Source organism: Python bivittatus, unplaced genomic scaffold (assembly GCF_059951505.1).
Source record: "Python bivittatus isolate LINGU-HERP-01145 unplaced genomic scaffold, Pbiv_v1 ctg000070_np1212, whole genome shotgun sequence".
Taxonomy (NCBI): domain Eukaryota; kingdom Metazoa; phylum Chordata; class Lepidosauria; order Squamata; family Pythonidae; genus Python; species Python bivittatus.
In genome coordinates this window covers 54,890,024-54,917,214 of record NW_028277034.1, presented here as the reverse complement: position 1 = coordinate 54,917,214, position 27,191 = coordinate 54,890,024, and the positions used below count along the sequence as shown (strand labels likewise).

Here is a 27,191-nt window from a genome sequence, read left to right as displayed (position 1 = left end):
TGGAACGCTATAGCTACCTCCAGCCCATTCTTGAAGTTAGTGAGATCTGAGTAAACCCATTGGAAACAGACTCTGGGTAGGAATCTGGCCATTTTTGCACCAAGAACGATCTGCCCTTGCTTGATGCTAACCGTGATGGCTCATAGCAGGGACTGTGATATAACGATTCAAGTTCCTCTTATTAGCTTAACGGATTGTCAAAAAAGAGCGTCAGCATTTTTGATCTTCCTGAGGCAAGAAACACAACAAAACCAGTAATGTAGGTGGAGAATTAGGGTGGCCCCAAATCAGGAGGGGTCTGGGGGCACCTTTTCGGACAAACCCATTTTGTTAAAAAGCTGACGCTTTCCTGAGTTTCAGCTCGCTTCGGCAGATGCATTTCTGATGAAATGGCAGCTCAGGAAAGCGGGTGGCTTTTCATACATTTTCCCGGTCGATTTCAGACCGTAAAGCTTAAACAGGGCCTTCAGACATTCCAAAGGAGGATAAAATCGTTCCTCCCAGAGGGGAAAAAGGCCAGAAAAATGACAGCCGGATCCATTGATAGAATAAGTTGACTCTCTCCAAGGGGAATTTCAGAGGCTATAAAGGACAGCAAAATATTTTTTATGTGCAGATTTCTGAAGGACTGTCATACAGAAAAGGGAGTGGATTTACTCTTTATTGCCTTACAGCAGTGTTTCTCAACCTCGGCCCCTTTAAGACGCGTGGACTTCAACTCCCAGAATTCCCCAGCCAGCCTTGCTGGCTGGGGAATTCTGGGAGTTGAAGTCCACGCGTCTTAAAGGGGCCGAGGTTGAGAAACACCGCCTTACAGGGCAGGATCAGAACCAAAGGGGTTAAAACTCCATGGAAGAAAGTTCAGGACAGTCGTCAGGAAAAAACTTCCTGACTGACTGAACTATCAGCCAGCGGAACAGGCCGCCCCGTTTGGCGGATGCTCTGCTTTGCTGGAGGCCGGCAAGCTGCGGCTGAGCGGCCATCTGTTAGAGAGTCCGTAGCGGCTCCTATTCTGAGCAGAGGGTTGGGCTAGATGACCTCTAGGAGCGCACCCGGCTCTACGCGTACTATTTAAGTTCATGGCGCAGGACAGGGAGACGCGCTAACGCACCTTTCTTCCCCGGGCCTCCGAGACCTCGCCCGCCCGATCGCGCTCGCAGAACGGCTTCCCGGAGCCGCGCCCGTGTTTTCCCGGCCTTGGGCCATCTCACCCGCCCGTCCTTAAATGGGCACTTTGGCCGGCGAGAGGAGCCCAGCCCCAGCCGTGCTCCAAGGAAGCTCCCCGCCCAGACACGGCTGATCTCCAGCGGCTCTCGCCGGAAGCAGCTGCGGGCCCTACCGCTCCAGGGAAGGCGATCCGCCCGTGAGAAAAAGCGCAGGAAAAGACTTCTGAGGTTAGCAATAGGCGGGTAAGGCAGACAGGTTGACCGGTCCCCTTTAATTTCACTTGCTAGCGGAGAGCCGCGTCTGCGCTGCTTCCCGGCCCCGCAGAACCAGCGTTCTCACAACCCACTGAACTACCAACTAAGCAAGTCCTTACACGCCAGCGAGGCTTGCACGGCAGCCCGACTCTTGCAAGATCGTTGAGCCCAAGAAGGCGAGTCTAGAACCGCAGCCTCGGGTCTGATCGTGGCAAGACTTCGAGCTCGACGCAGCGCCCGCCGCGCGACCGACCCGCAGGTTGCAAAGCTGCGCCGCCGACTGGCCGTGGGAACGCGGCCGTCCCGCCCCGCGCCCCCTCCGCTCGCCCGCCTGGGCACTGGGGGACCCACCCTTGCCAACGGGCTTGCGGAAAGGCCCGAGCGGAAATGAAGCAGCCAATGGGAGGGGGCGGGGGGCGGGCAGAGAACGTTCCCCGGGAGAGGCAGAGTTCGACGTCTGCCCTTGCGAGAACGGCCGCCGTGCTGCGTCCTCGGCCTAATCCGAATTCTTCCGCCGCCAGGGCCTCGAGACCAGGTAAAGAAAAAAAGACCCGGGTCCAGGTGCCGCGGCCTCCTGCACGGCTTGCAAAAAGTTGCAGTCGTTTCGCCCGGAATAACCCTGCTTTTGTTTCATTGCCCCCCCCCTTCCGCCTTTCTTTCTCGCTGTCTCTGATTCCGTCTGCGGCCGCAGGCGCGTAGCGCTTTCGGTTTCATCGCTGCGCACTGAGTGTGAGAAAGGGAGACGGGGGTGGGGGGAGAAGAAAAGGGATTTCAGGGGGGCGCCTTTGCACGCGATCGGCGGCCGGGCCCGTCCCGGTGCGTTGGTGTAGCGCGCGCAGCGATGCCCGCAATCCACGACGTTTTAGGGATGGATCAACTGATGCAAAGGGATCGATCGATTGACTGAGCATTAATCCATTTGCAACTGCTGCAGATGGATTAATGCAAAGGGATCGGCCGTCCAGAGAAGCGCTGAAGTTGGGACAAACTCCTCATTTGGAAATCGCCACACATTTGCTGGCTGAACTTCCCGGCTTGAAAAGCCCCCCCCCCCCCCCCCGTTATTTCCCACAGATCTGTTTTTAGCTCCGAACAAATGCCTCCGTTGTCACGGGGAGGATTCGGTTTGCTGTGCTCCGAGTTGCGACGCTTCTCCGCTGGGCACACCAACCGGCGTGCTGCGGGAAGCCGCCTGACCCGTCTGGAGGGTGGCCTTGGAGCCAGCCCCCTTTGGCTGAAGGATCGGAGTTCAAGCTATGCGGGCCTTGGATGACCTGGAGGGAACTGATCTTTGCTTTGCTCCTGGAGGTTAGAACTCAAGGTCATCAGTGGAAAGGAAATGCGGGGCTTGCATCGCAGAGAGAAAAGAAGATTTTTTTTCTGCACAGCTCCGAGCTTTGAAATTTGCTGCCTGCAGTTCAGCGTCCCATCAAATTGGAATCTCCGTCTTTCTCAACCTTGGCACCTTTAAGAGGGGTGGACTTCAACTCCCAGAATTCCCCAGCCAGCTAGGCTGGCTGGGGAATTCTGGGAGTTGAAGTCCACCCCTCTTAAAGGTGCCAAGGTTGAGAAAGACTGGTTTGGATGGTTTTCAAAGAGGGCTCTCCCCAGCTACTAATAGCCAGTGATTTACTGCTTCCTGAATCAGACTTAAATCCTGGTGGGTGGGAAGTGACGATAGCAAAGCGTTCTTGCCAGGTTGGTCAAAAAAGTCAAGATGGTGCTGGCCACCACGCCATCTAAGCCCTGCTTCTTTTTAACAGTCCCAGGTGGCCATCATCTTGACTTTGCTGACCACACCTTGGGCAAGAGCAGTCCAGCCTACAACTTCTCAAATGCATTCACTCAGCTGCGGCGGGATCCAAGGGGGTTTTGCTGTGTTTTTTCATTCCAAAATGCTGTATTTTTCCTACCCATTTTATTTATTTCTTTCTTCACTCTTTTTTGGGGGGGCGGGTTCCTACTGCAGTTGAGAGACTCTGGGTGGATTACAGCCAGGCCATGAACCATGTTTGCTTAGGTGCAAGGGGTGTTTTGGGGGGGGGGTGGCTTTCAAATGAATGGAAAGGTGCACCACAAAGATTCACCCCTCTCCACCCGTCAGGTCAGCTACAAAGCACCACTGAGAAATTTCAGAGAAATCCTCAAGCATCCTGAGAATAAGGTAGAAAAACGGAAGCCTCTTCTGCTGCTCAGGTGGGGTTGGGGCTTTTCAGCTGCCAGATATGAAAAAAAAAATGATCCAAACTGCTCATTACATTTCCATCAATTATGAGAGAATTTTAACAAACAAGACTGGAGTAATATATCAGCGATAAAACAACTTGTGCCAGTTTTCTCTGATTATAATATTTGGAGTACAGGACATTTCATGTTCTTCTTTTGTTAGAATTCCCATTGTTGCATTTCTATTGCTGTATCATATTTCATCAACAGTTTATAAATAAGATGTTTGAAATCGTGTGTTACGAGATTTTTGAATCTAGTCGAGTCTCTCAGGAAGATAGAGAAACCAGTACAGGCAAGCCAAAAGTCTTGACGGATTTTATCTCTGTCTTGTTACAAATAAATCTTGCAATCTGTTAGTTATTAGCTTGCCACTGAGAGCATTTCCTCTTCATAGAAATAGACATTTAATAACGAGGCAGAGGGACAGAAATCTGCACTTAGTTTTCTCTGTAGTTGTCCCCGACATTCCGTACATTACACACGTATCATTTTATGACCTCTTATAAGCTGTTTATTTCTGTTTGCATCGACCCAAAGATCTCTCTGCAAATGTAGAAGTCCTGCCCCTTCGGTAAAAGTAACTGGGCCATAATGGGATTCAGTCCTCTCTTTGAGATCTGGGTTAACAGCTAGCAAATTTGAAATTTGGAGCTACTGATCCATCTCGTTCTCTCAAATAGAAAAGAAAGAAGAAATAAGAATATAGCAGAGAAAAAGAAAAGAAATATATAAAGAAATGAATTCCCCCTTCATCACAAGTATAAACAATTTTAGTAACTTACCACCTTCTCTTAAAATACAACAAATGATCTCTTCTTCCCATATCTCATATCTTATCTATAAATTTATATTTTTATATTATATTTATATTTTTTATTTTTTTATTATATTTAATTTATTTCGTATATATTTATATTTTTCTTTTCTATTTCTTTTTCTTCTATTTTTTTCTTTCTGCACTTTTTTTCCCTTTAGTTCATTTGTATTAGTTTTTACTATGTTTATTAAGAAATTAAATGTTTATAGTTTTAATCAAGGAAAAAAAGGTTTAATAAGATTATCGTTAAAAAAAAAAGAATCCACCTCTTTCGGATCTGGAAATTAATCCTTGGTGTTCTGTTGGTCTGTTTGGAAAAGTTTACCCACTTTTACGGAACCAACACGATGGGAGAGCTGCAGCCAGGTTTCTTGGGCAGGATACCCTGATTGCTGGGCTTCTAGCTAAGAAATACCATTCTGGTATCAATCTGCACACCAGGCTGTATAAAAAAGTGGATAATTCATTTCATGACCAAGAGTGGGAAGGGCCATTTTTCAGGGGACCAAATGACCCTTCGCCTTGAGAAGATGGCATCTTTGTAGGATGAGCCAACCGGCTACTTTTGTGTATCAGCAACACAACGGTGTAAACAGCCTGCACTGAATTGCTCTTTCACATAGCTGTAGAATGACCTTCAAACTTTCCCCCCAGGAAATGCCGAGTCTGCGTTTGGTTATCGTTTCCTTGGAGTAACTGGCGCGTTGTCATTGAACAGCTAGGATAATAACGTTGCTTAATATAAAGTCAGTGCTGCAAAGACTTATAACCAGAGGCAAAAGGGCACCTGGTTACTAAAGAAGCATTCCATATTTCAATTGCAATCTTTAAATATCCAGTTTTACACCAACTTTCGACTACATTTCTATTATATTTCCCTAGGGGTTCATATGTATTGCTTCACTTGTTTATCCCAGTCACTTAATGCCTTATTTTTCTATATATACTGGAACCATTTGAAAAAGAAAATTATTGATAGAACACTCATTTTAATGGCTGCAGCTCTTCCTAGCCTGGAGAGATTTAGGTTATTCCATCTAAACCAGTGTTTTTCAGCCTTGGCCACTTTAAGACATATGGACTTCAACTCCCAGAATTCCCCAGCCAGCCATGGCTGGCTGGGGAATTCTGGGAGTTGAAGTCCATATGTCTTAAAGTGGCCAAGGCTGAAAAACACTGTTGTAGAAGGAGAGTCATGTTAGTCTATGGCAGCCAAAAATCAGGAGGAGTCTGGTAGCAGCTTTTCCCACTACCAATTTTATTAAAAGCTTAATCTGATGCATAGCATGACTAGTTGGTAAAGGGCTCTGCAGCTCACAAAAGCTTATGGCTTTGAATAAAATTGGTTAGTCCGAAACGGTGCCGCCAGACACCTGAACTTTAGGTTGAGTAATTGCAAGTCCTCAAATGATTTCAGTTTATGTTCTTGCATTGCTAATTTAACTCTTGGGAAGGTTCCAGCGCCACTAAAAATAAAGGAGGAAAAAGGGGACAGCCTTGCTTTGTTCCCTTCAGTAGAGCGCATTGCTATGATAAAAAACCATTTACTATTATTTTTGCTTGTTATTCCTTATACATTTTCTGTATCCCTGTAAGAAACTCTGCACCCCAACCCACCTTTTTCAAAACTGCAAGCATTAAAGGACATTCCAGCTTGTCAAAGGTTTTTCCCTGCGTCCTGAAAAATCAGCCACTTCTTCATTTTTTACAATTGTCTGATCCGTAACATTCAAAAGGTGTCTTTGGGACAAATGCAATCTGATCAGGGTGTGTCATTTCAGTTGAAAAATCACGTATTCTCTTAGCAAAAATTGCCAAAGCCTTGTAACTACGCTGCATGCACAGTTATTAGGCAAGTTGTATTTTTGAGGATGAATTTCATTATTGAACAACTACTGTACAGTGCTCTCAGTCAATCCAAAATGTTAATAAACCTCAAACCTGAATATTTAAGAAAGTAAAAGTGAGGTTTTGGCTTTCTTAGGAGCATATCTATGTGTGCACAATTATGGGGCAACTGTTAGTGTGCAGAATTATTACGCAACTAAATGGAAAACGAAAATTCCCCCATCTCACTCGTTTATTTTATCTGTTCAAGTGAGAATAATGAACAAACAACTCAAAATTTACAAATAAACATTTCTGACATTTCAAACAAAAAATCAGTGACCCATATAGCCACCCTTCTTTGCAATAACAGTCGTAAGCCTTCCATTCATGGCGTCTGTCAGTTTCTTGATCTGTTCACGATCAACTTTTTGTGCAGCAGCAACCACAGCCTCCCAGACACCGTTCAGGGAGGGGTCCTGTTTTCCTTCACCGTAAATCTCCCGTTTGAGAAGGGCCCCAAGTTCTCAGTAGGGTTTAGGTCAGGTGAGGAAGGGGCCATGTCGTTATTCTTTCACCTTTGAGGCCTTTACTGGCTAGCCACGCAGTGGAGTACTTCGATGCACGCGATGGAGCATCGTCCTGCATAAACAGCATGGTCTTCTGGAAAGATGCAGACGTTTTCCTGTACCACTGCTTGAAGAAAGTGTCTTCTAAAAACTGGCAGTAGGTTTGGGAGTTGATTCTGAGTCCATCTTCAACCCGAAAAGGTCCAACTAGCTCATCTGTAATAATACCAGCCCATACCAGTACCCCACCTCCACCTTGCTGGCGTCTGAGTCAAAGTGGAGCTCTGTGCCCATTACTGATCCAGCCACGGGCCCATCCATCTGGTCCGTCAAGAGTCACTCTCATCTCATCAGTCCATAAAACCTTTGAAAAATCTGTCTTCAGATATTTCTTGGCCCAGTCTTGCCGTTTCAACTTACGTGTCTTGTTCAGTGGTGGTCGAGTTTCAGCCTTCCTTCCCTTGGGCATGTCTCTGAGCACTGAACACCTTGTACTTTGGGCACTCCAGGTAGGTTGCAGTTCTGGAACATGACAGCACTGGAGGATAATGGGTTCCTGGTAGCTTCACGTTTGATTCTTCTCAAATCTTGGGCAGTTAATCTGCGTCTTTTTTTCTCAACACGTTTCTTGTGACCCTATTTGCAACAAAACGTTTGATGGTGCTGTGGTCACGCCCCAATATCTTAGCAATTTCAAGAGTGCTGCATCCCTCGGAAAGACTTTACGATCTTTGACTTTTCAGAGTCCGTTAAATCTCTTTTTTGGCCCATTTTGCCTGAGGAAAAGAATCTGCCTAATAATTATGCACACTTTGATGTAGGGTGTTGATCTCCTTAGGCCACACCCTCCCTCATTATGCCAATACACATCACTTGATATGCTTATATCCAATAGGCATTCAGGCTTCTACAGCTTGGAGGTGGAAAATATGCATAAAAATGATGATATGGTCAAAATACTCACTTGCCTAATCATGGTGCACACAGTGTACGTTCAAGTAAGGAAATTGGTCTAGATGACTTAGGACAGTGTTGTCCAAACTTGGCCACTTTAAGATGAGTGGACTTCAACTCCCAGAATTCCCCAGCCAGCCATGCTGGCTGGGGAATTCTGGGAGTTGAAGTCCGCTCATCTTAAAGTGGCCAAGTTTGGACAGCACTGACTTAGGATGAGTGGAATCTTCTCCTTCTTTATTACACTTCTTGGTTATAGTGTGGATGAAGCCGTCACTGTTCTTTTTCCTAGTCACTAACTGAAGATGTCTGCCCGGGCCAATGTATTTGCTCAGAACAAAGTGAAGCAACATATTAACGACAACTTCTCCAGGTTTCAGCGCATCCAAGTGAAGCAATTGCTCCGCCTGCGGTGTTTCACCGACATAGACAAGGTAACGATGCAGGGTTCTTCCCTCTGCTCCCCCGTGTAAAACGGGGGGATCTGCTGGTAGAATGAAGACTCTTGGGCTTTTCAAGTCGATGGGTTATATGTGCCAGGATATAATCCAACTTGTTGGGGGCAGGAAGGCAGGGACACTAGTTTAAGGAAGTTTGCTCCAGGCCAGGGAATGGAGCATGCAACACCCTTGGCAGGTAGTGCAAAATTAGCCACGGGAGTTTGGAAATCATAGCTTCTGATTTAAGACGTTGACGGAAAGTTCCTGGGTTAGATATGAATGGTTTCTGTTTCCTTGGCTCAAGCAGGAGCTTTCAATCTTGGAAATCCCTTGATTGTTTTTGAATCCTTACCTTGAAAGGAAAGCTAATGGTCACATCCTTCTGCTTCATGTAAAAGAGTTACAGGAGTTGAAGCAGATAGGGCTTTCTGCACGATAGTCAGGTGCAGCGGTTAAGGCAGTGTTGTCCAAACTTGGCCACTTTAAGATGAGTGGACTTCAACTCCCAGAATTCCCCAGCCAGCCATGCTGGGAGTTGAAGTCCACTCATCTTAAAGTGGCCAAGTTTGGACAACACTGGGTTAAGGTGTTGGATCAGGACTGGGGAGACCCAAGTTCCGATTGACGCTCAGCTGTAGAAGACCACTGGATAGCTTCAGATAAGGTGGTGTCTCTCAGCCCAGCCTGCTCACAAGGGGGTTGTGGAGATAAACTGAAGGGGGATCCCTATATAAGCTGCTTTGAGTTCCCGTAGAAGAGGTGAGATATAAATGCAATAAATCCCCCTACTCTTCAATTGTATGTTCACCCTTAAATTTTCTGTAAGTCTTCTAGGGCAGAGGTGTCGTTGGTAACATCACAGATGCCAGCTTGTTGTTGCCCTGCCAAATTATTTTTCCCTGGTTAACTTTATTCGGATTAATTCTTTGATTCGAGTTTCCTGGATGAGATTTCCCAAACAATTTGGGGCTTTGCAAAGTGTTCTTCTCTTTCTCCCCCACTCCTTCCTGAAGCGTGCGTGGCCCTTCTCCCTTTTTTATAGCAAAAGATCAGCGCGACCTGTGACTGGGACGGAAACAACCAGGCAGTGTTCGTTTTCTTTCAACACCTGTGGGCCAGGGAAGGATGGGTGCTTCTGTTGATAGAAGCTCTCAGGGAAGATCACATGGGGGACCTTGCTGAGGAGCTCCAACAAGTTTATGACCGTTACCTGCCCCGTAAGCTGCTTTTTCTTCTTGTGCAAATCACATTGTGTTGGCTTCTTAGTGCCTTAGTTCTTCATCTCTGCAAGGTTGGCAGCCATGGCATCCTTGGGACCCCCTGCCCAAAGGTCTGGGAGGGCTTTGGGGGCCTCAGGTGAAGTACCAGAGCCTGGGTGGAGTGTAGATTGCTCATCCCTACCCAAAATACTGTCTTTTGCCTGGGGTAGCAAACACTGAGATAAGATGTTAAATCCCAGTCTCCCTGCAGAGAGACAGGCGATTCATCCTTAAGGAAAGATATAACTTCATGGCGATTCCATTGCAGTGGTAGTTGGTGGGAAACAGGTACATCTTGGGGGTCTTATCCTCCTGGAGCTGAAGATCAGTTCTTTACTTCCAAGAGTCCCTGGCTGCAGAAAAAGAAGCATTGTCTGGGGGAACATGTAGCCCTCTCCTTCTGGGGACCATGGAAATGACCTTGGAGAAGAGTTCTAAAGGCTGCTAGGTAAACACCAGGTGCAGAAGCATGGGTTAGGTCCAGAGAGGTAGGGGTAGTACAAAGAGACTCAGACTAATTTCTCCACCCTCCTAGGCTCCTCCCACCCTCCCGGGAGGGAAGACCCAGGCCAACTTGTAAGAATCTGTTACTAGAGCTCTAATCTTCTTGAGGACCCTGTTTTTCTGATCTGGCCTGCTTTGACGGACTGACATCCTGCACAAGTGAGACTTTATAACGGGAGGAGAGACTTTGCATTCAGACGGAGTACACTTTACACTCAGGAGGAGAGACTTTGCACTAAGCCCATGTGCCGCAGGCTGTGTTACCCTGTGGCCTAACTCCTGAACAGGCCAGCTCCCTTCTTCGGCTTGTCCCTCCCTTCGGCAGCTTCGGGCATCCCACACCGATGTTTAGCGTCTGTCTCCCCTCCAACCAGCCTCGTTGCCTCCAGTGCTGGAATTGCCATAGTGCTCATTGCAGTAAGGTGTCCTTGGGACCTGCAAAGCATTTGGAATTTGAAACACTCCGTCTGGAGCTTGAAATAGCTGTTCCTCCTGGAAGTGCTCCAAGCTTGCAGCAGCCCCACTTTGAGCATGGAAACATGAAATGAGGCAGTTTTGAGCATGGGGTGCTTCTTGAAGAGTGGGAACACTCCTCCCACGAGGGTGGGGGGAGGGTAGGAGGGTGGAGAAATTAGTCTGAGTCTTTTTGTAATACCTCTCTGGGCCTAACACGTGTTTCTTCTGCACCTGGTGTTTACCACACAGCCTTTAGTTTACCACATTCCTTCTCCAAGCTTCATCAGCTCTGAGCTCAAAATGTTTTGAAGTCAACATTTTGCATCCTGGAATTCTCATCGAACAGGGACTGGAATCCCTCTGGACAGTCTTTCCCCAGCATCTTCTTGGGTGAGATCTTTGACAAGAGGTTGGAATAAAGGTGTCCCTCTCTCGCCCTGCCCAGCAGCAAGGAGGCTGCAGAATCATCATAATTGGAGCTTGGCTTAAGTAGCATCCAGGATGGGAGAGATCCAGGAAGGGAAAGGCCTGCCTGGGGTTGCCAACTCTTCAGCCTTAGCAGGGCTGCTCTGCCTAAGACAGCGGCTCAACGCAGAGAAGAGGAAAGCGCCTCTAGCCTTGCGGAGCCAACTCTGTGCCTCTGCCTGTCTCTCTGACACTGAAGAGGGCAGAGGAGCCTGCTGGGCAAGGAGATTGGCAACTTCACCACCTCCTAGGAAGTTGCCTGCAGTGCCATCCCAAACATGGCTCTGGCCATGGAGGTCAAGTCACTTTGGTGAGGAAGGGAGAACAGTGTTCCTAAGTGCTCAGGAGCTGGGAGTTACTTACGCTGTAATCTCTTTGGGGTAGATAGTACCAGAGTTAACATGCTCTAGAAGACTGAGATGGTTCTCTACCAGTGGGGGTAGATGGGACTTACAGCCCCAGGACATCTGGATGTTGGCGAAGGTTGGCTTAGTGGCATCTGTGTGTGCTCCTTCCAACCCTTTTAATGACAAGCAGCCAGGTTTGCTCTGCCTGTACTCATCCTCACTGCATCATTTCTCTTTCTCCCACCCTTAACCTCTGCCTGCGTGCAACATCTTCCTCCCCAGCTTCGCCAAGGACCTCTCCAGCAGCTTCGTCACCCCCAGCTGCCCATATTCCTTCGGACGCATCTCTCCGGCCTCAAACCAATGAGCGGAGTTCTCATGGAGTTGCGTCTCCCTCGGCCGTTCCTGTGTCTCCCTTGGGATTTGCCACTCCAACCACCAACACGCCCACCCAGGATATGGGGGATTACCACACTCCCGTTCAAGAAAACCATCATCCTGCTGAAAAGAGCAAGTTAGTGGTAAAACCTCAGGTGGGTTGGTTTTTCTTGTGTTGGGGACTGTTTGCGTCACTACCAGGCAAGTGCTGGCTCCCTTGTTCAGTATCTGTCTTCTCCAGGGGATGAAGTTCCTGGTCACCATCAGGTACTCCAGAGCAGCCTTTTCCAAACTGGAGCCCCTCCAGATGCATCCCCTTTGAGTCCTCAAATTCAAAGAAGTTGATACACTCGATACACTTGGTTTGGATGCAATAGATGGCTTTTTTCCTGATAGGCCAGTTTATGTACATCTTGACATCAGATATTAGAGGTTCTCACATTGGTGATATTGCTAATCATCGTTAGGTAAATAATAATGATGATGATGATGATGATGATGATGATGATGATGATGATGATCTAATCATCGTTAAATACGGGCAGACTGGCCTGCATGTTTTGAAGAGATTGACATCCCCTCTGTCACGAAAAGTGAGGGGAGATGAAACCCAGAATCGAATGGCGTTGAATTGCTTATAAATTGGTTCCACGTTTGAAAGCAAAATTCCTCCCTGGAATTCTTAGATTCCTGCTTCTTAATATGAACTCAGAGGGCATCCTTTCCAGCTTATTTTGGCCATTCCTGGTTGCTGCGAGGGGGATCTGACCTTAGCTTTTATTCTTCCTCTGGGCTTTCAGGACGCATCCCAGCATTTATGTTATACTAAGCCACAAAACCTAGTTTGCAAAGTGGATGCTAAGCCAAGCAAATCGTGTTACATGGCTTAGCCTGATGGATGAATCTGGCATGTGTGTTCTGCAACGTTCCCCCCTCCCTCAGCAGTTTATGTCCAAACTTGAATCACGGAATTCCAGAGTTGGAAGGAGCCTGAAGGTCATCAAGCCCAACCCTTTGCTTAAAGCAGTGTTGTCCAAACTTGGCCACTTTAAGATGAGTGGACTTCAACTCCCAGAATTCTGGGAGTTGAAGTCCACTCATCTTAAAGTGGCCAAGTTTGGACAACACTGGCTTAAAGCATTGCTGATGGATGGCTGTCCAGCTTCTACTTCTATGCACCCAACCAAAAGGAGCCCACTGCTTCTCCAGGTCATTGGTTTCCCTATCTGACTGCTCTTCCTTTTCTCACCTTCAGTCAGAATCTGCCTTTCTGTAACTTAAGTCTGTTTCTCCATATCATGCAATCTGGGGGAATGGAGAACAGTGCTTGAATTCTTCACAGAATCGTGTTCTGAATTGGCTACCCTCCTTTGCCCTTCAAATATCCTGGTACTCGCAGGGGAATGGCTTTCCTCCTTTGCGGACCACGCACAAACAGATTAATTCCATCCAAAAGTTCTCCTGGGTGGCATGGAAACCAAGAAGCTGCCTTATATAGAGTCAAACCATACTGATGCACAGCTGCAAACCAGGGTTTTCCCTCAGCCCTTTCCCATTGATGGCCAGGACTGAATTTGGGGACTTCTTTATGCAAATGGTGGCATTTATTCTCCACTCCATCCAGGTGTAACTGAATACACTTTACTGAATCTGGCATAGGCACAGAGTTGATGGAATGCTATCGTTGATCCACTTCTGGCCCATTGCCCTCACTAAGCCTCTGAGTGAACAAGCACCAGAAGTCCCTTTTATGGTCTGCAAAGAAATAGTCAATTTAATCTGACAGGTACTTTAACAAGAGGTGTGCAGCCTGAGGATCCAAAGCAGGCAAGGGTGCTGTGTGGGCTCAGGAAAATATGCATTTGGATTAGATGGTAGTAATGTGCCCAGCAGGGACAGTGGGGTATGCGTTGGGGTTGCCCGCTTTGGATCTAAATAGTGCACATCTAACTTTAATACACCAGGATATTACATCCTCTGCCTGTTCTGGGCCTCCATCCAGGTTGCATGGGAGGCGGGTATCCTGTCGCCCCAGCCTGGTGGATTCACCCACTTCTTTCTTTGCAGGCCACAGACAAAGCCAGAGAGCCAGATTTTTCCCCGCCTTCCAACAGCAATGCAGCATCTAACATCAGAGCAGCGGTCCGAGGAGAGAAGGCAACTGACGCTCAAGTCGCGTTGCCTGAAAAAGAGTCTCCTTCAATCCCAGGCCCGGTGGAAGAGAGGCCACTTCTCCCACCAATGGCCTCAACCACAGGTGTGGGTAGTGTGGAGCAGAAGTGGGACAGACGCCAACACCACCCTGTGATGGTGAAAAATGAGAGTATGGGGAACGTGCATCGCCCAGAGGACAGCACGACAGTTTCAGCATTGCCCACTGACGCTTCTGGGAATCAGCCGGAAGAGGATTACTACTCAACTGATAGCTTTGTGTTGGCTCCAGGCAATCAAAGGGAATCTGAGGCAAAGGACTTGCTTAGAGAGCGAAGGGTTCATATCCTCCGGGTGGATCAAAACCAGGACTGGCTGGAAAATCAGGCCACAGAAAATCAGCCGGTTGTGGACAATCTGCAAAGTAGCCTGGATGCAAAGAAGAAAAGACTCCCAGGTGAAAAACTGGGAGTGAGCCCCAAAGGTGAAGTTTACGTAAGCCTTCCGAAAAAGAGGGAGGGTGTCCTGTCTTGACTCAAACATGCAGGTTGCCCCGATGGTCGTCAACTTGCTTCCAAGTTGCTTACAACTCCTCCATCCATTTGGTCAAGCTTACGTTGGCTTCAACCCAGTCTCATGGTGCTTGGAATGTAGGATTGGGACCTGAGTGATCCAGATTCATGTCCCCCTGAGTCCCCTGGGCAGTCTAGTCTACCTTCTAAGCTGGCAGTTATGAGGGTGAATGGGAGAAGTAAATCCAAGATGGAGGTGGCTTGCCAGTAGAGCTCCCCTGCCTATCTTGCATAGGATGGGAATGAGAATAAGAAGATCAGGAGCTGGTTTGTAACAGGCTGGAAAAACCCAGCTTTCAATTTGCAGGAACTCCTTTGAGGTCATAAGCAGAGAGATGCCTTTTCCCTCACCTTCTGTTTCATTTTTTGAACAGGAGAGGCCAAGAATTAAAACCTGGATTTTCAGCATGAAGAGCATCTCCTCTTCTCTTGACTTAGAGTCCCTCTGTGGGAAAAACTAATTAAGGCTCCTGTAGGCATGCCTTGAATATCATTAACATTGTGCAATCCATTTCTATAAGCTGTTATGGAATAAAAGAAGGCAGCTCTCTGTCCTGAGGACTTTACAATTTAACATTTGACATTGGAGGAATAGAGAAGGGCAAAACTGTGAGCTTAGTTAAGCCATAGACGTTTGGGCTGACGTAATTGGCCCCTTTTAATACTGTGATTCATCCTATCACAATATTTTTGAATAAGGTCTTTCGACTCCCTTATTTTTTGTGCTCATCACTTAGAAATTGAAGGAGGGCTTTCTGGGCTAAGGATCCTGGTTTGGAGGATAATTCTCTTCCAGGAGAACTGTTCAAGAGAGGTGACCCATCTCTTGAACAGCACAAATTGTGGTAGCAATCTCATATCACCCAAGAGCTAACAGATATTCAAAAAGAAGGTATATAGGCAATTTTTTATAACGGATTTTGAACTGGAAGAGAAAGCAGGCCTCAACTTGTGCAAGTATTAAATGTGGGGGGAGTCTTAGAATGTATGGCATGGAAAAGAAAATCACATTTTCCCTTGTTACACATGGGACGATCAAGAAAAGTTATGTTAGGAAATCTTACCAATAAGGTTGTGTGTTTTCACTGATCCTGCAGGCCAGGGTTCCTCAACCTTGCTGGCTGGGGAATTCTGGGAGTTGAAGTCCACCCATCTTAAAGTTGCCAAGGTTGAGGAACCCTGCTGAAGGCATTCTTCATTGGGGGAACAAGATGCAGTCAAAAGAAATACATACACATTAACAAACGGTTATGCTAAAAGTAGTTCTGTACGTCACGTTTGGTGTTTGGTGTTCAGTGTTACATTCCTGGAGGGGTGGCTGTTGAATGCCCAGAAGGTGCAGCATATGGAGTGTGTCATTGGTGTGCAAATAAATAGTGTCAGCATTGCTTCTGTGCAGCTTCCCACAGGTCAGCAGAGGACCCAACCCAGCTCCTGTCCACTGATCATTCAACTCGTAGCTCTTCTGCCAACAGTGCCCAGCTGTCTCTTAAGCAAACAGGAACTAAGCCTCCCTCTCAGGTCCCCAACACCACATCTGATCAACAGTTTCATCCTCCATCTTCTGACTTGGGTGGTTCCTCTCCCATTGACAAAATGCCACCAAACCCTTCTATGAAGTTTTCAGCTGCTAGAGGTGATACATACTCAGATGACTTTAAATATACTATCGAAGAGAAAAAGCCTTTGAGAGAACCAGACCGCATGGATACCTTGCCAGTGGGGCAAGAGCAGGTAAGCTGGGGGGGAAGAAATTGGGGAAGATTGAAGCCCCAGGAACAGTAATGGAACACCTGCAGAGACGTCAAGACAAGAATGTAGGAAGCTACTTAATTCTGGGTCAAACTTTTTCTCCATCTACAGTACCCCAGGGGTCGACAGTGCAATACGTATTGAACCCCCCCCCCCCAACATCCCCCAAATGAGGTAAAATAAAATGTTAAAATAGCCAGAATCTTGCATAGGAGGATGTAAGATGAGCGAGTCCTCAGCAACCAAGATGTCATGGCTTTCACAGCCATGGACTAGATTTCAGTGTTTTTTTGAAGCCTCTAGGGCAGTGTTTCTCAACCTTGACTACTTTAAGATGGGTGGATTTCAACTCCCAGAATTCCCCAGCCAGCATTTTCACTGGAGGAATTCTAGGTGTTGAAGTGCACATGTCTTAAAGTGGCCAAGGCTGAAAAACACTGTTCTACTCAGCCTTTACTGCTCTTAAAAATCCAAGAATGACTGGGTGACTTTGGGCCAGACTTTTTCTCACCCCAACCTATCCCACAGGGTTGTCGGGGGGCGGGGGGAATAGGACAAAGCACTATGTACATTGCCTTGAGCTCGTGTGCCAAAGGTGGGAGTTAAGTCAATAAGTAACACTATGCTTGACTGGTGGCAGCTATGTTGGGCCTCTGAGATCCTGGACATGTTCAGAGCATGTGCTCTAGGTCTGAGCTGTGGGAGGGAGGGAGAGAGAGAGAGAGAGAGAGAGAGAAGCATAAGAGAGATTGCCAATCAGTCACCCCTGTGAGGCTCCTGATTCTTGGTCACCAGTTGGAAGAAGGCTCCTAAGTAGCAGGTCTGATGACTTCCAGGATGGTTGCTCCATGCTGGGACCACCTTCACTTCCTGTATAACTATCTGCCATATATCTAAGAAGGGTACAGGAGCCTGCTAGAGCAAAGGAGTTGGGATTCCCCAACCAGGCATCTAGTGGGCTTCCATGTGGCCTTGGAAGAAAGCAATAAGGAGAAAGGATCTTGTTTCTATGGGAAAGCTTGCATTCATTAATATGCTAAAAAAATGAGTTAACGGATACATGTTGCTATTTCTCCTCTGATTCAATAAAGAAAAGAGGTAATATTTCAGCTGCTGGAAGCCTTGCTCTCCTGGTCATACAAGCGTGATCTCTGCTGCCCTCCTTCCAACTCCTTGCCTGTCTTTCCCTATGCAGTCCAACTTCCAAATGTGCTGAAAGCATTGCTCCTATGCGACTCTTGGTACCATGCTCTGTGGTTGGATGCTCCATGGGCTGGGCAACCTGAAACCTACCTACAGAGTATGGTGCCAGAGTGGCCTAGAAGTGATCTCCTAAGAAAGTGTGCTCTGTGGTTGGCGGCATGCAACCTAACTCACACAGCTGGGAGCAGTGTGGAAAGGACATTCTCAGTGCACCATTCTGTGATTGGGTGGCACATGCATCTGACTGAGGCCAGCTCCTCCTTCATTGCAGGCTTTCACGTGACAACCCAGTCATAGAGATGCAGCCTGTGTTGGAGAGATGGGTTACAGCTACTCCTGAATTTGGCTTTGCCACTGCTGATGCACACCCAACTGTGTCCCCAAATAGAACATGACTCAAAAAAAATGGGACCTATTTCTACTGTTAAGAAGTGAAACATGGATCCACCCCCACCACACAACACACACACACACAGAGATTTGGTTCCTTATGGCTGTTCCTGAGGTTTGCAGAACTTGGTGTGTTCTTGAGGCCAGCAGGTCCAGGTTAACATTGATGACCCGCTTTGGCTATTGTGCTGCTTAACACCTTCTCAGGTGCTTTTAGTACATCACGGATGTTTCCTCAGATAGCCTTACTTAGTTACTTATTTACCTACCTACTTACCTACTACACTTCTATCCCACTTTTTCTCTGGGAGCTTGATGGCAGGGAGAGGAGTCTCTCCTTATTTTATCGCAACAATCCTGTGAGGTGGATGAATTGCCAGGGGCATTTACTTTACCTCCTTGTTCTGTTTCCTGTAGGCGATGGAGACTCGGCCCTCAGCTGGGGTGGACTGTAAGAGAAAGAACCACATCTTTTACAGCAACCATACCGAGGACGATATGCCTTCCAAGCCGGGTGTTCTGTCTTCAGTCCCAGGTGAAACTGCAGAGTCCACCAAGGCATATTCTGGGACATCAGAAAGATTATGCATTAGCAACAGTGACCCCATATTGGTGAGTGATACCAGCTCAGTGGGTAATCCAACTGCAAACACCCTTTGGGGAAGAAAGGGGGTGAGCAGCCCAGGTGATGCTTCTCTTCCACCCAAGGATGAGAATGGTGAAGATGAGACATCCATCAGGACTCACAATCTGCAAGTGGTGGAGAATCCAAGTATGGATCTGATGGGAGCTCCTGAGATGGTTCCTTTGGGTGAGGCCTCCCCTCACCCTTCTTCAAGAGCCTTCCCAGATCCAACATCTGAATGTCAACCAGAGAAGAAGGCCAAGGACCTTTCTCGGGCTTCCCTCCCAGATGAGAAAGCTGAGGCTGGAACTGGGTGGACTGCAAACAACTCTGTGCTGCTCTTTGTGGGTTTTGCTCTGGCATCTGTGGCGGTTGTGGCTTTTGTGCTGTATAAGAAGAAATAGGCATTGGAGTCAAAAAGGAGCTGTTGACCAACTGAAATTCATGCCCAGCCACCTTCTCTTCCAACCAATGCTTGATATAACACTCTAGGGAAGGGAAGCAATAGGGAGTAATTGCTGCTTTCTTCAGATAGCTTTTCGCCACAGATGTGTGATGCTCCCAGCAGTGCTATACTCTGTCCTCACAACTTGCCTTGCCTATTTCCTTGAGTCTGCTTTTGGTCACCGGTGACTTCTTTTGATCAGTGGTACTGGGTATCTGTCAGTTCAGTTGCCCTATACCCCAAATAGCCAAGTGGGTGAGACCTAGGACTTGCCTGAGAAATCACCAGAAAAGCAAAGCCTGTAAGTCAGAGCAAAATCTTAGAAGAAGCCAGCGGCAGCTCGCTTCCACACAGCTGGCAAGAGAATAACAGGATCTTGACTTGGGTGGGCTTCATTTTTAAAAAGGCTACATCCAAAAGAATAATGCTGCAGTTGGTCCCACTGGCTGACATGGACAATCGATCAGCGTCCTGGTCCAGTGGGTAGATCTGTTTGGTATGGCTTAAAAAAAGGAAAAGAAAATAGCATGGTTCACTTTGAGAGTGATTGTGCAACATGCCTACTAATGCTGCAGAAGGTCTGTCGTTTAATGATGGCTTGTTCAGGATGGTGCCTTCCAGTGTGTATGGCAGTGTCTCCCAACCTCAGCAACTTTAAGATGCATGGACTTCAACTCCCAGAATTCTGCAGCCAAGTCCATGCATCTTAAAGTTGCCAAGGTTGGGAGACACTGAGGTACGATGTTGTCTTTCAACCTCTGGAGGATTCAGGGACAACAGAAGCTCTTTTAGATGCCTACCCATTGAATCGGTGGCATAACACACATGCAGTCTACTGAAGTTAAGGAAGAGATCTTGCACTGAGCTCGCAAATGTTCCAGTGACATTTAGTCCAACATGGCAAAGCCATTTCAGGTGGCCTCTCCATAGAAGTTATGTATTCTGCACTATATGAGTGATTTCTGATTAGGGAATCTCCTTTTCTTCTAAGGGTGGGTAGGTTTTCTAAGGAATTTTCATTTTTTCCCCCTCAGAACTAATAAAAATTCAGGCAGCTAGCTCCCCAGATGCCTGAATATGTTGTTGTTTGAATATGAAAAAGTTTATGCTGAATCCTTAGAAATTAACATCCTGTTCTCCCGCTCTGTTTTTCTGGAATCAGTGTCAGCTTATGTAATTTAGGGAAAGGCGGGTAGCAATGGACTTCATTGACATGTTTGTGAACCCTTGGTCTTCCTTTTCCACTTCTTGGAAATAAGAAGAGAATCGGGCATTGAAAATCAAAGGAGGAACAAGCTACCAGAAGTTCTTTCTCCTGTTATTACAGGAAAGGGCTCCAACTTGGACTGTCATTTTCTGGAAGTTATCCATGGATGTCAGTGGAAGTGGAATGTCTTCAGCCCATTCTTTCTGGATGTTTTTTGCAGCAAAACTTCTCAGACTTTGTCCAACCACCTTATTAACAGTGGCCATGCCAAGCCACTGTATTTTCTTTTGTCTAATGCAGTGTTTCTCAACCTTGGCAATTTTAAGGCATGTGGACGTCAACTCCCAGAATTCCCCAGCCAGCAAGGCTGGCTGGGGAATTCTGGGAGTTGAAGTCCACACAGCTTAAAGTTGCAGAGGGTGAAAAACACTGGTCTAATGTGTTGTGTATACCTATGTGTGCACTTCCTTCCCAGGCACTAATCAGGGTATATGCATTCACATTGCTTTTGTATATGTGTTGACTGATGCCAAATTAAGGTTCTGTTTTTAGAAAGTAGCCCAACTGACAGATGGACAGGCCAAGTTCCAACTCCCTTTACCTCATTTCTTTCCAACATTTCACAGGGTTGGGAAGAACTAAAACACTGCGAGCTCCTACGGACTTCCTTCCCACCTTTCTCCAGTACATCTGCTCCTCATACTGGTCTTTCACATGCTGATTAAAAGTTACTGGTTGAAACTCTGCTATTTCATTCATCCCGGTTTAATTTCCATACATTTCTTTTGCTCGCTACCACAAGCTGTGGCATAGATATATTTTGGGTGGGGGTGGGCAGTGAGAATCCCCAGTTGTGCCGAGTTATATTTGAATAGAAATTTTGGGAGAAAGAAATGCCTCTGTCTAAAAAACCTCAGGTTTTGTTTTGCCTTAGTGACTTAAATTCGCCCATAGTATTGACATGGAGACAGGCATTCATCCCATAGGTTCAGTCCATTTCTCTGGAGTTTTGATTGATTCCTAAAGAGGAATTCACCTGGATTTTTTTTTTCCCAAACAGAATTTTTTTTCATCAACAAACTCAGCTTGGATGCGTTGTGTCTTATTTCTTGAAATGTCAATGGGTGTGTTCCCATTCCAGTGGAAACTTTTAAAAATATAATGGACATTCGTTTGGTATTAGAAATATAAAATGTTGCCTTATATTGGTTGAATTCATGCGTCATGATAACCAGCATAATAATTTCAGCTACAATTTACTAATCCAGAACAGAGTAATTTCACACAACATGCTAACCCCAAAATCATAATACATAAACCACAGTGGAGAGTTATCTATAGACCACTATGCCAATTGAAATAAACTGTCTTATGACTTAGTGTGTTGTATGAACTGAGCTAGAGAGAACATTGGCTTGCATCCATAAATGTATTAAGAGGTCATGCCTTTCCCAATCTTTTCCCAGTGTTTAGCAGCAGATAGACTGTATGGATGATTGATTGATTGTATGCCATGTTGACTCTTAGTGACCACAAAGATAGACCTTCTCCAGGATGAAGAGCATATGAGTAAATTGCCATTAAACATCTTCAGCAAGCCACCTCCCAAATCAGTTTTTCCATTGTTGAACAGCTCTTACCATTAGGAAGTTCTTGACTGATGTCCAGCTGAAACCTTGCTTTTTTGAAATTTAAAGCCATTGTTTCTTGTCCTCTCTTCTGGAACATCTCTGAACAATTCTACCCTGTTTTCTGTGTGATAGTCCTTCAGAAACATGAAGATGGCTGCTATACATAAACTCTAATCTTCTCAAAGCAAAACATAGGTAACAAACTGAACTGTCCCTTATAGGCTTTTCCTTCCCATATCATTTTGTGGCTCTTCTCTGGACACCTTCTCTTCAGTCAGTGTGCTTCCTAAAATGCAATCCCCAGAGCAGATATTCTAGGTACAGTCTGACCAATGCAGAATAGAGAACAATGACTTTGTAGGACTGTGTTTACTTTTTTTGCAGCTATATCACACTGTTGGCTCATGTTCAGCTTGTGATCCACCAAGACCCCCAGATTTTTTTCACGTGCTATTATGCAATATGGTCTCCCTCCTCATATCCTCATTCCTTTGATTTTCCCTTCACACAGGGAGGATGTTCCATTTATCCCATTTGTGCTGCACATTCTTTTATGTTTCACTTTTATTAAGGTGCTCCCATTCATCTGAAGCCTCTAAAAATTTACTTTCTTCACCCAAAAAATGTATTTTCCCCACACTGTCAAACAACATGTTACCTTCCAAGTGTCATAAACTGACTCCTTAAGAATCTGTTCCGGAGTTTTGCCTGACATCAAGGTCAAACTGACCTGTCTGTTGATACCCAGGGCTCTTTCCCTGCCCTTTAAAAGGCAACAAGGTTTGCCACTTGCCAATCCTTTGGCACTACAGACAGTCCTTGTTTATTCACTGCCTCGCTCAGCGACTGTTCAAAGTTAACAACAGTGCTGTCCCTCAGCCATGTGATCACCATTATATTCAGTACATGTCCTGTGCCTGACCTGTTGTTTTTCTTACCCCCCCCCACCTTGCAGAGCGGAGAGATTGGAAAGGAAGGGATTACAAGAGAGTAAGCAGGTACAGAATGGGGAATACACATCAAAAGCAGTGTGTTGGCACAGGCAGCCTGGTGTATTCCCCGTTGTGTGCCTCCTTATTCTCCTGCAATCCTTTCCTCTCCAATCTTTCCGCTCGGGGGGGGTGGGAGTGTTCTTTATAGGCAATCTCTCCTGTATCTGACCCATTCCCACCCCCACCCCCCCATAACATTTGCAACTGGGACAGTAGGTAACAAGCACAGAGAGTCTTGAGGAATTCAGGATAAGACTGTCAGCAAAGCAGTGATTGGCATTTTTAACTCTCTATCCCAGAAAAGCAGCTTATACTCCTTGAATAACTGAGTCAAAACAGAAAACCAAGTACAAACTTTTTTTAATTAGATTCTCACAGCATGATGTATTTCTGTTAAACAATTTTACTAGGGGGTAAGCTTATTAGGTGGGATTTACTTAGGAGTATACAGGTAATCAAAATTCTTAATAAAAATTATATTTTAAAAACATACAGTAGTAGGACATAAAAAGAGCAGTTTGGCTGAGGCAAGGCAAGATGTGATAGAACATACACATGCAGAAGAGGACATATTTCCTTTCCCTAAATAACTGAGTTGAAAAATATTTAATTGATCCTAAATACATTTTTCAACTGCCCTTCAGTCTTAGCAAATCAAAGGTGTAGCTTATGTAAGTTATCTGCTGCAATTTCCTATTCACAATAATACAAGATAAAGGAAGGCTTGTAAGAAACAAAACTTTTTTTTAAATCCCCCACCTCTCCCATGAACCAGACACTGTTGTGAAAACCAATAATGAAGAAAGAAAAATCAGCAAAGACATTGCTAGCATGGAGGGAAATGGAAAAGATGTCCTTTCTACATTTTCAGGTCAAACTGTTGCTAAGGGCAAGGCACATAATTCATTAAAATTAGAGAGGGGGAGAATGAATGAATAGCTGATGCTGTAAACCGTATTGTAAATGTTCATGAGACATTGGTCTCCAGTCCTAGCAATCTCCTGTTTTTGGGTTTTTTTTTTTTTAAATAAGGCATTGTGCACAAACACTTTCCTCCTGTAGTTTTGTAAACCAGAGCTTCCCCTCCCCACATATTTACATTTTCTTTTGCCTGCAAGATTCATTTGCAAGTTTTTCAGGGCATTTTATCCAGTGAGAAGCAGCCAGGATGCATAGAAAGAAAATGATTTTCTCCAGATTGTTGGTAACTTCCCCCAAATAAGGATTTGAAAGTTACACACTCAGGAGGGGAAGTACTGTGAAGTAATGAATGTAAGAGTCACTTTGCTATCAGGTCGGGCTAACTTCTTCTAGCAGTTAACCTTAATATTTCAGAACTCTTGGAAAAGTCGAAAATCCTAGTCTGATGAATAAATTGCCAACTTTTAAATTGTTCAGTGTACTGGTGCATTTAAGAGAAAGAGGCATGTTTGCACCAAGGTAAGTAGCCCATTGTACTTGACATGTGAAAAACTTCACTTACCTGTACTTTGCAACTCCAGCTGCTGTTGAAAGGACACAAACCAGCATTTTTCTTTTGTCTATCCATTGTTAATCAGGATTGGAGTTCATATTTGAATGATCCAAGGCTGAAATCTTGGTGTGTTTTTTTTTTAATTACTTGCCTGCTTGAAATTGGCACATGTAAATTAATTTTCCAATTAGTTTGGCACATGTGCTCCATTATAGACATATCAATCTTATAGTGATGAATAAAACAGAAATCAAAGTCTAAATACAATGTACTTTGGCTTCAACTGCTCTGAGTTTTTAAATCACTTTACATATAAAATATAGATACACACACAAACACACAACAGGTCCTTGTTTAGTGACCACAATTGGGACCAGCAACTCTTATTAAGTGAAGTGGTCACTAAGTGAAACCATGACTGTACTTCCAATCTGACTTCAGTTTTACTTTGCTTTACAGACCTGTGAAGGTCATCAATGCGAGGATTGGTCACAAAGTTATTTTTCATCAACTGCAAATGGACGCTGTCCAAGACAGTTGCTAAGTGAGGACTACCTGTATAATGCCATATTTATTCTGATCTCAGGTCAAACTGGTCAGTTCTCTTTTATGATTGATAAATTAGTTTTATACAGAAGACATAAACACTTCAGATGCAGGTAGCCAGATGTTATTCTATAGGATTCAATTCTTGGTAGAGGGTTTGAACTACCTCTGTCTGAAGAGTCCCAATAAAGGATAAAACCAGGCACGTGATCTGGTAGTCAGTGTAACTGAACAATACCACACAGTACTGTACGGTATATTATGCAGTTTATGATGTGAGTAGATTAAAGCCTTCAGGATGTTTCATGGCTGATGTTGTCATGCCAGAAAAGAAGATCCAAAGCTGCAAAGACAGAACTACAGTGGGAACATGGAATGTAAGACACATGAACGTGGGAAAGCTCAACCCAGTGAAAGATGAAATGAATTGACTACACACTGACCTCTTAGGCATCAGCAAATTGAAATGGACTGGGACGCTTTCCATCAGAAGATCACACTTTTTACTACTCAGGACATGAAAAACAAAGAAGGAACAGGGTAGTAAAAAAAAAAAAAAAAAAGTAAAAAGAAGGAACAGGGTTGCTTTCATAGCCAGGAAGGATATAGTAAGGACAATTGTTCAGTCGTTAAGTCGTGTCCGACTCTCCGTGACCCCATGAACCATATTGCGCCAGGCCTTCCTGTCCTTCACGGCCTCCCTGAGTTGGCTCAGTTTCATAGTAAGGACAATACTTGGATGCAGTACAGTCAATGATTGAATAATATCAATTACACTTCATAGGCAATCGTTTAATGTGACAATTATCCAAGATTATGTTCTAACCCCTAATACAGAAGAAGAGAAGGCTGTCAAGTTTTATGATCAAGCTCAGTCTGAAACTGACAGAACGTGCCAGATGTGCTGCTTGTGGTTGGAGACTGGTATGCCAAAGTTGGAAATATTAAGGAGGAAAACATAATTTGACTCTATGGCCTAGAAAACAGAAATGAATCAGGACAACAATTTACCCGTTTCTGCCAATCTAATGATTTCTTCTTTGCTAGCAGAGTTTTCAAACACCAAAACAATACCTACATTCATGGACATCACCAGATGGAGCAAACAGAAATCACATTTACTGTACTATTGGTACACGGAGGTAGTAAAGATTGGTTCTAACAGCAGGGGGAGCTGACTGTGGAGCAGATCACAAACTGCTCATGAGCAAGTTCCAAATTAGGCTAAAAAAGAAGAAATCCACCAGTTCCATGGTACGATCTTAAGCATGTACCCACCATTTTCAAGGAGAACATCAGAAATTGATTTGAAGTCCTGTATCTCATTGACAGGAACCAGAGGAACTATGAAGTGAAAAAGAAGTTGTTGAAGATGAATGTGACAAGAGACCAAGACCAAGAAACAGAAGAAAACTAACTGGATGACAGAATAGATGGTGGAAATTGCCAAGAAGAGAAGAGAAGCCAAAATAAAAAAGGACAAAGATCTCAGGAAGAAACATAACAAAGAGATCTGTTAGAAGAAATAGGAAGCACTATTACAACAACATCTGTAAAGACACTGAAGATGAAAACAGGTGTGGAAAACAAGGAAAGTCTTCCAAAAGATCTCTGAATTCAGAAGTTCCAACCTCTAACTGGTATGCTAAAGGACACAATGGATACCTAGTACAGTAAGCGAAGATCAAACAAAAATAAAAGGAATATGCTGAAATTCTGTGCTGTAGAGATGTCAACATCCAGGATACCTTAGAAGATATTCTCTATTTACAAGAACTTCTAGTTCTTAATAAGTTAAGGTGAAGTTAGATCAGCATTCTGGTCATTATCAAGTCAGAAGGCTACAGGAACTGATGGAAGACCCACTGAAATATGGCAAGCAACAGAAGAAAAATCAGTCAAGGTTCTAACCAAGCTATGCCAGCAAATCTGGAGAAGGACAGAGTGGCTGACTGATTGGAAGAGGTCAATTTACATTCCGATACCTAAAAAGGGAGGCTTAACAGTGTGCAAACTATTGTACAATATCCTTAATTTCACATGCTAGCAAAATAATGCTTAGGGTCATCCAATGTAGATTAGAGCCCTACATGGAAAAAGAGGTACCAGATGTTCAAGGTGGCTTGAACAGAGGCTGAGGAACATGAGACATTATTGTTGATGCACACTGGAGAAGCCAAATACCACAGAGAAGTCCCTCTGTGCTTCATTGTTTATAGGAAAGCCTTTGATTGTGTCAATCATGTCAAGCTGTGGGAAATGCTCAGAAAAATGGGAATCCAAGAACATCTCCTGGTCCTCATGAGAAACTGATATACAGGTCAGGAAGCCACAGTCCAGAAAGAACATGGCAAAACAGACCGGCTCCAGGTTGGCAAAGGAGTGTGACAAGGCTGTACAGGTCGTCCTTGTTTAGTGACCACAACAGGGACTGGCCACTCGGTCATTAAAGAAAGCAGTCACTAAGGGAAACTGCAACTCTGCTTCTGATCTGACTGCAGCTTTCCTTTGCTTTACAGACCTGCAAATGTCGTCAA

At 45.2% G+C, this 27,191-nt stretch overlaps 1 protein-coding gene across 6 annotated transcripts; it reads left to right on the top strand.

The window, feature by feature from the left end:
• The first annotated feature begins 1,253 nt into the window (after positions 1–1,253).
• On the top strand, positions 1,254–21,062 carry MAVS (mitochondrial antiviral signaling protein). 6 transcript variants are annotated; one of them, XM_088133198.1, is made up of 8 exons: positions 1,798–1,956; positions 8,110–8,251; positions 9,300–9,474; positions 11,571–11,821; positions 13,734–14,301; positions 15,789–16,123; positions 18,152–18,346; positions 18,443–21,062. In XM_088133198.1, exons 2-8 carry the CDS (start codon positions 8,123–8,125, stop codon positions 18,761–18,763), a joined length of 1,974 nt encoding a protein of 657 aa, XP_087989324.1. In that variant the 5' UTR covers positions 1,798–1,956; positions 8,110–8,122; the 3' UTR covers positions 18,764–21,062. The 6 variants fall into 6 exon arrangements, with proteins under 6 accessions (XP_087989320.1, XP_087989321.1, XP_087989324.1 ...); XM_088133194.1 differs by lacking the exon at positions 1,798–1,956 and adding an exon at positions 1,254–1,394 and having other exon boundaries at positions 18,152–21,062; XM_088133195.1 differs by lacking the exon at positions 1,798–1,956 and adding an exon at positions 1,293–1,409 and having other exon boundaries at positions 18,152–21,062.
• The last annotated feature ends 6,129 nt before the right edge of the window (positions 21,063–27,191 follow it).

Coding starts and splice junctions, on each gene's coding strand:
- MAVS (XM_088133194.1), top strand. CDS start 8,123: ATGTCTGCCCGGGCCAATGTATTTGCTCAGAACAAAGTGAAGCAACAT. Junction 9,475..11,570: donor TTATGACCGTTACCTGCCCC/GTAAGCTGCTTT, acceptor CTTCCTCCCCAG/CTTCGCCAAGGACCTCTCCA. Junction 16,124..18,151: donor TGCCAGTGGGGCAAGAGCAG/GTAAGCTGGGGG, acceptor TGTTTCCTGTAG/GCGATGGAGACTCGGCCCTC.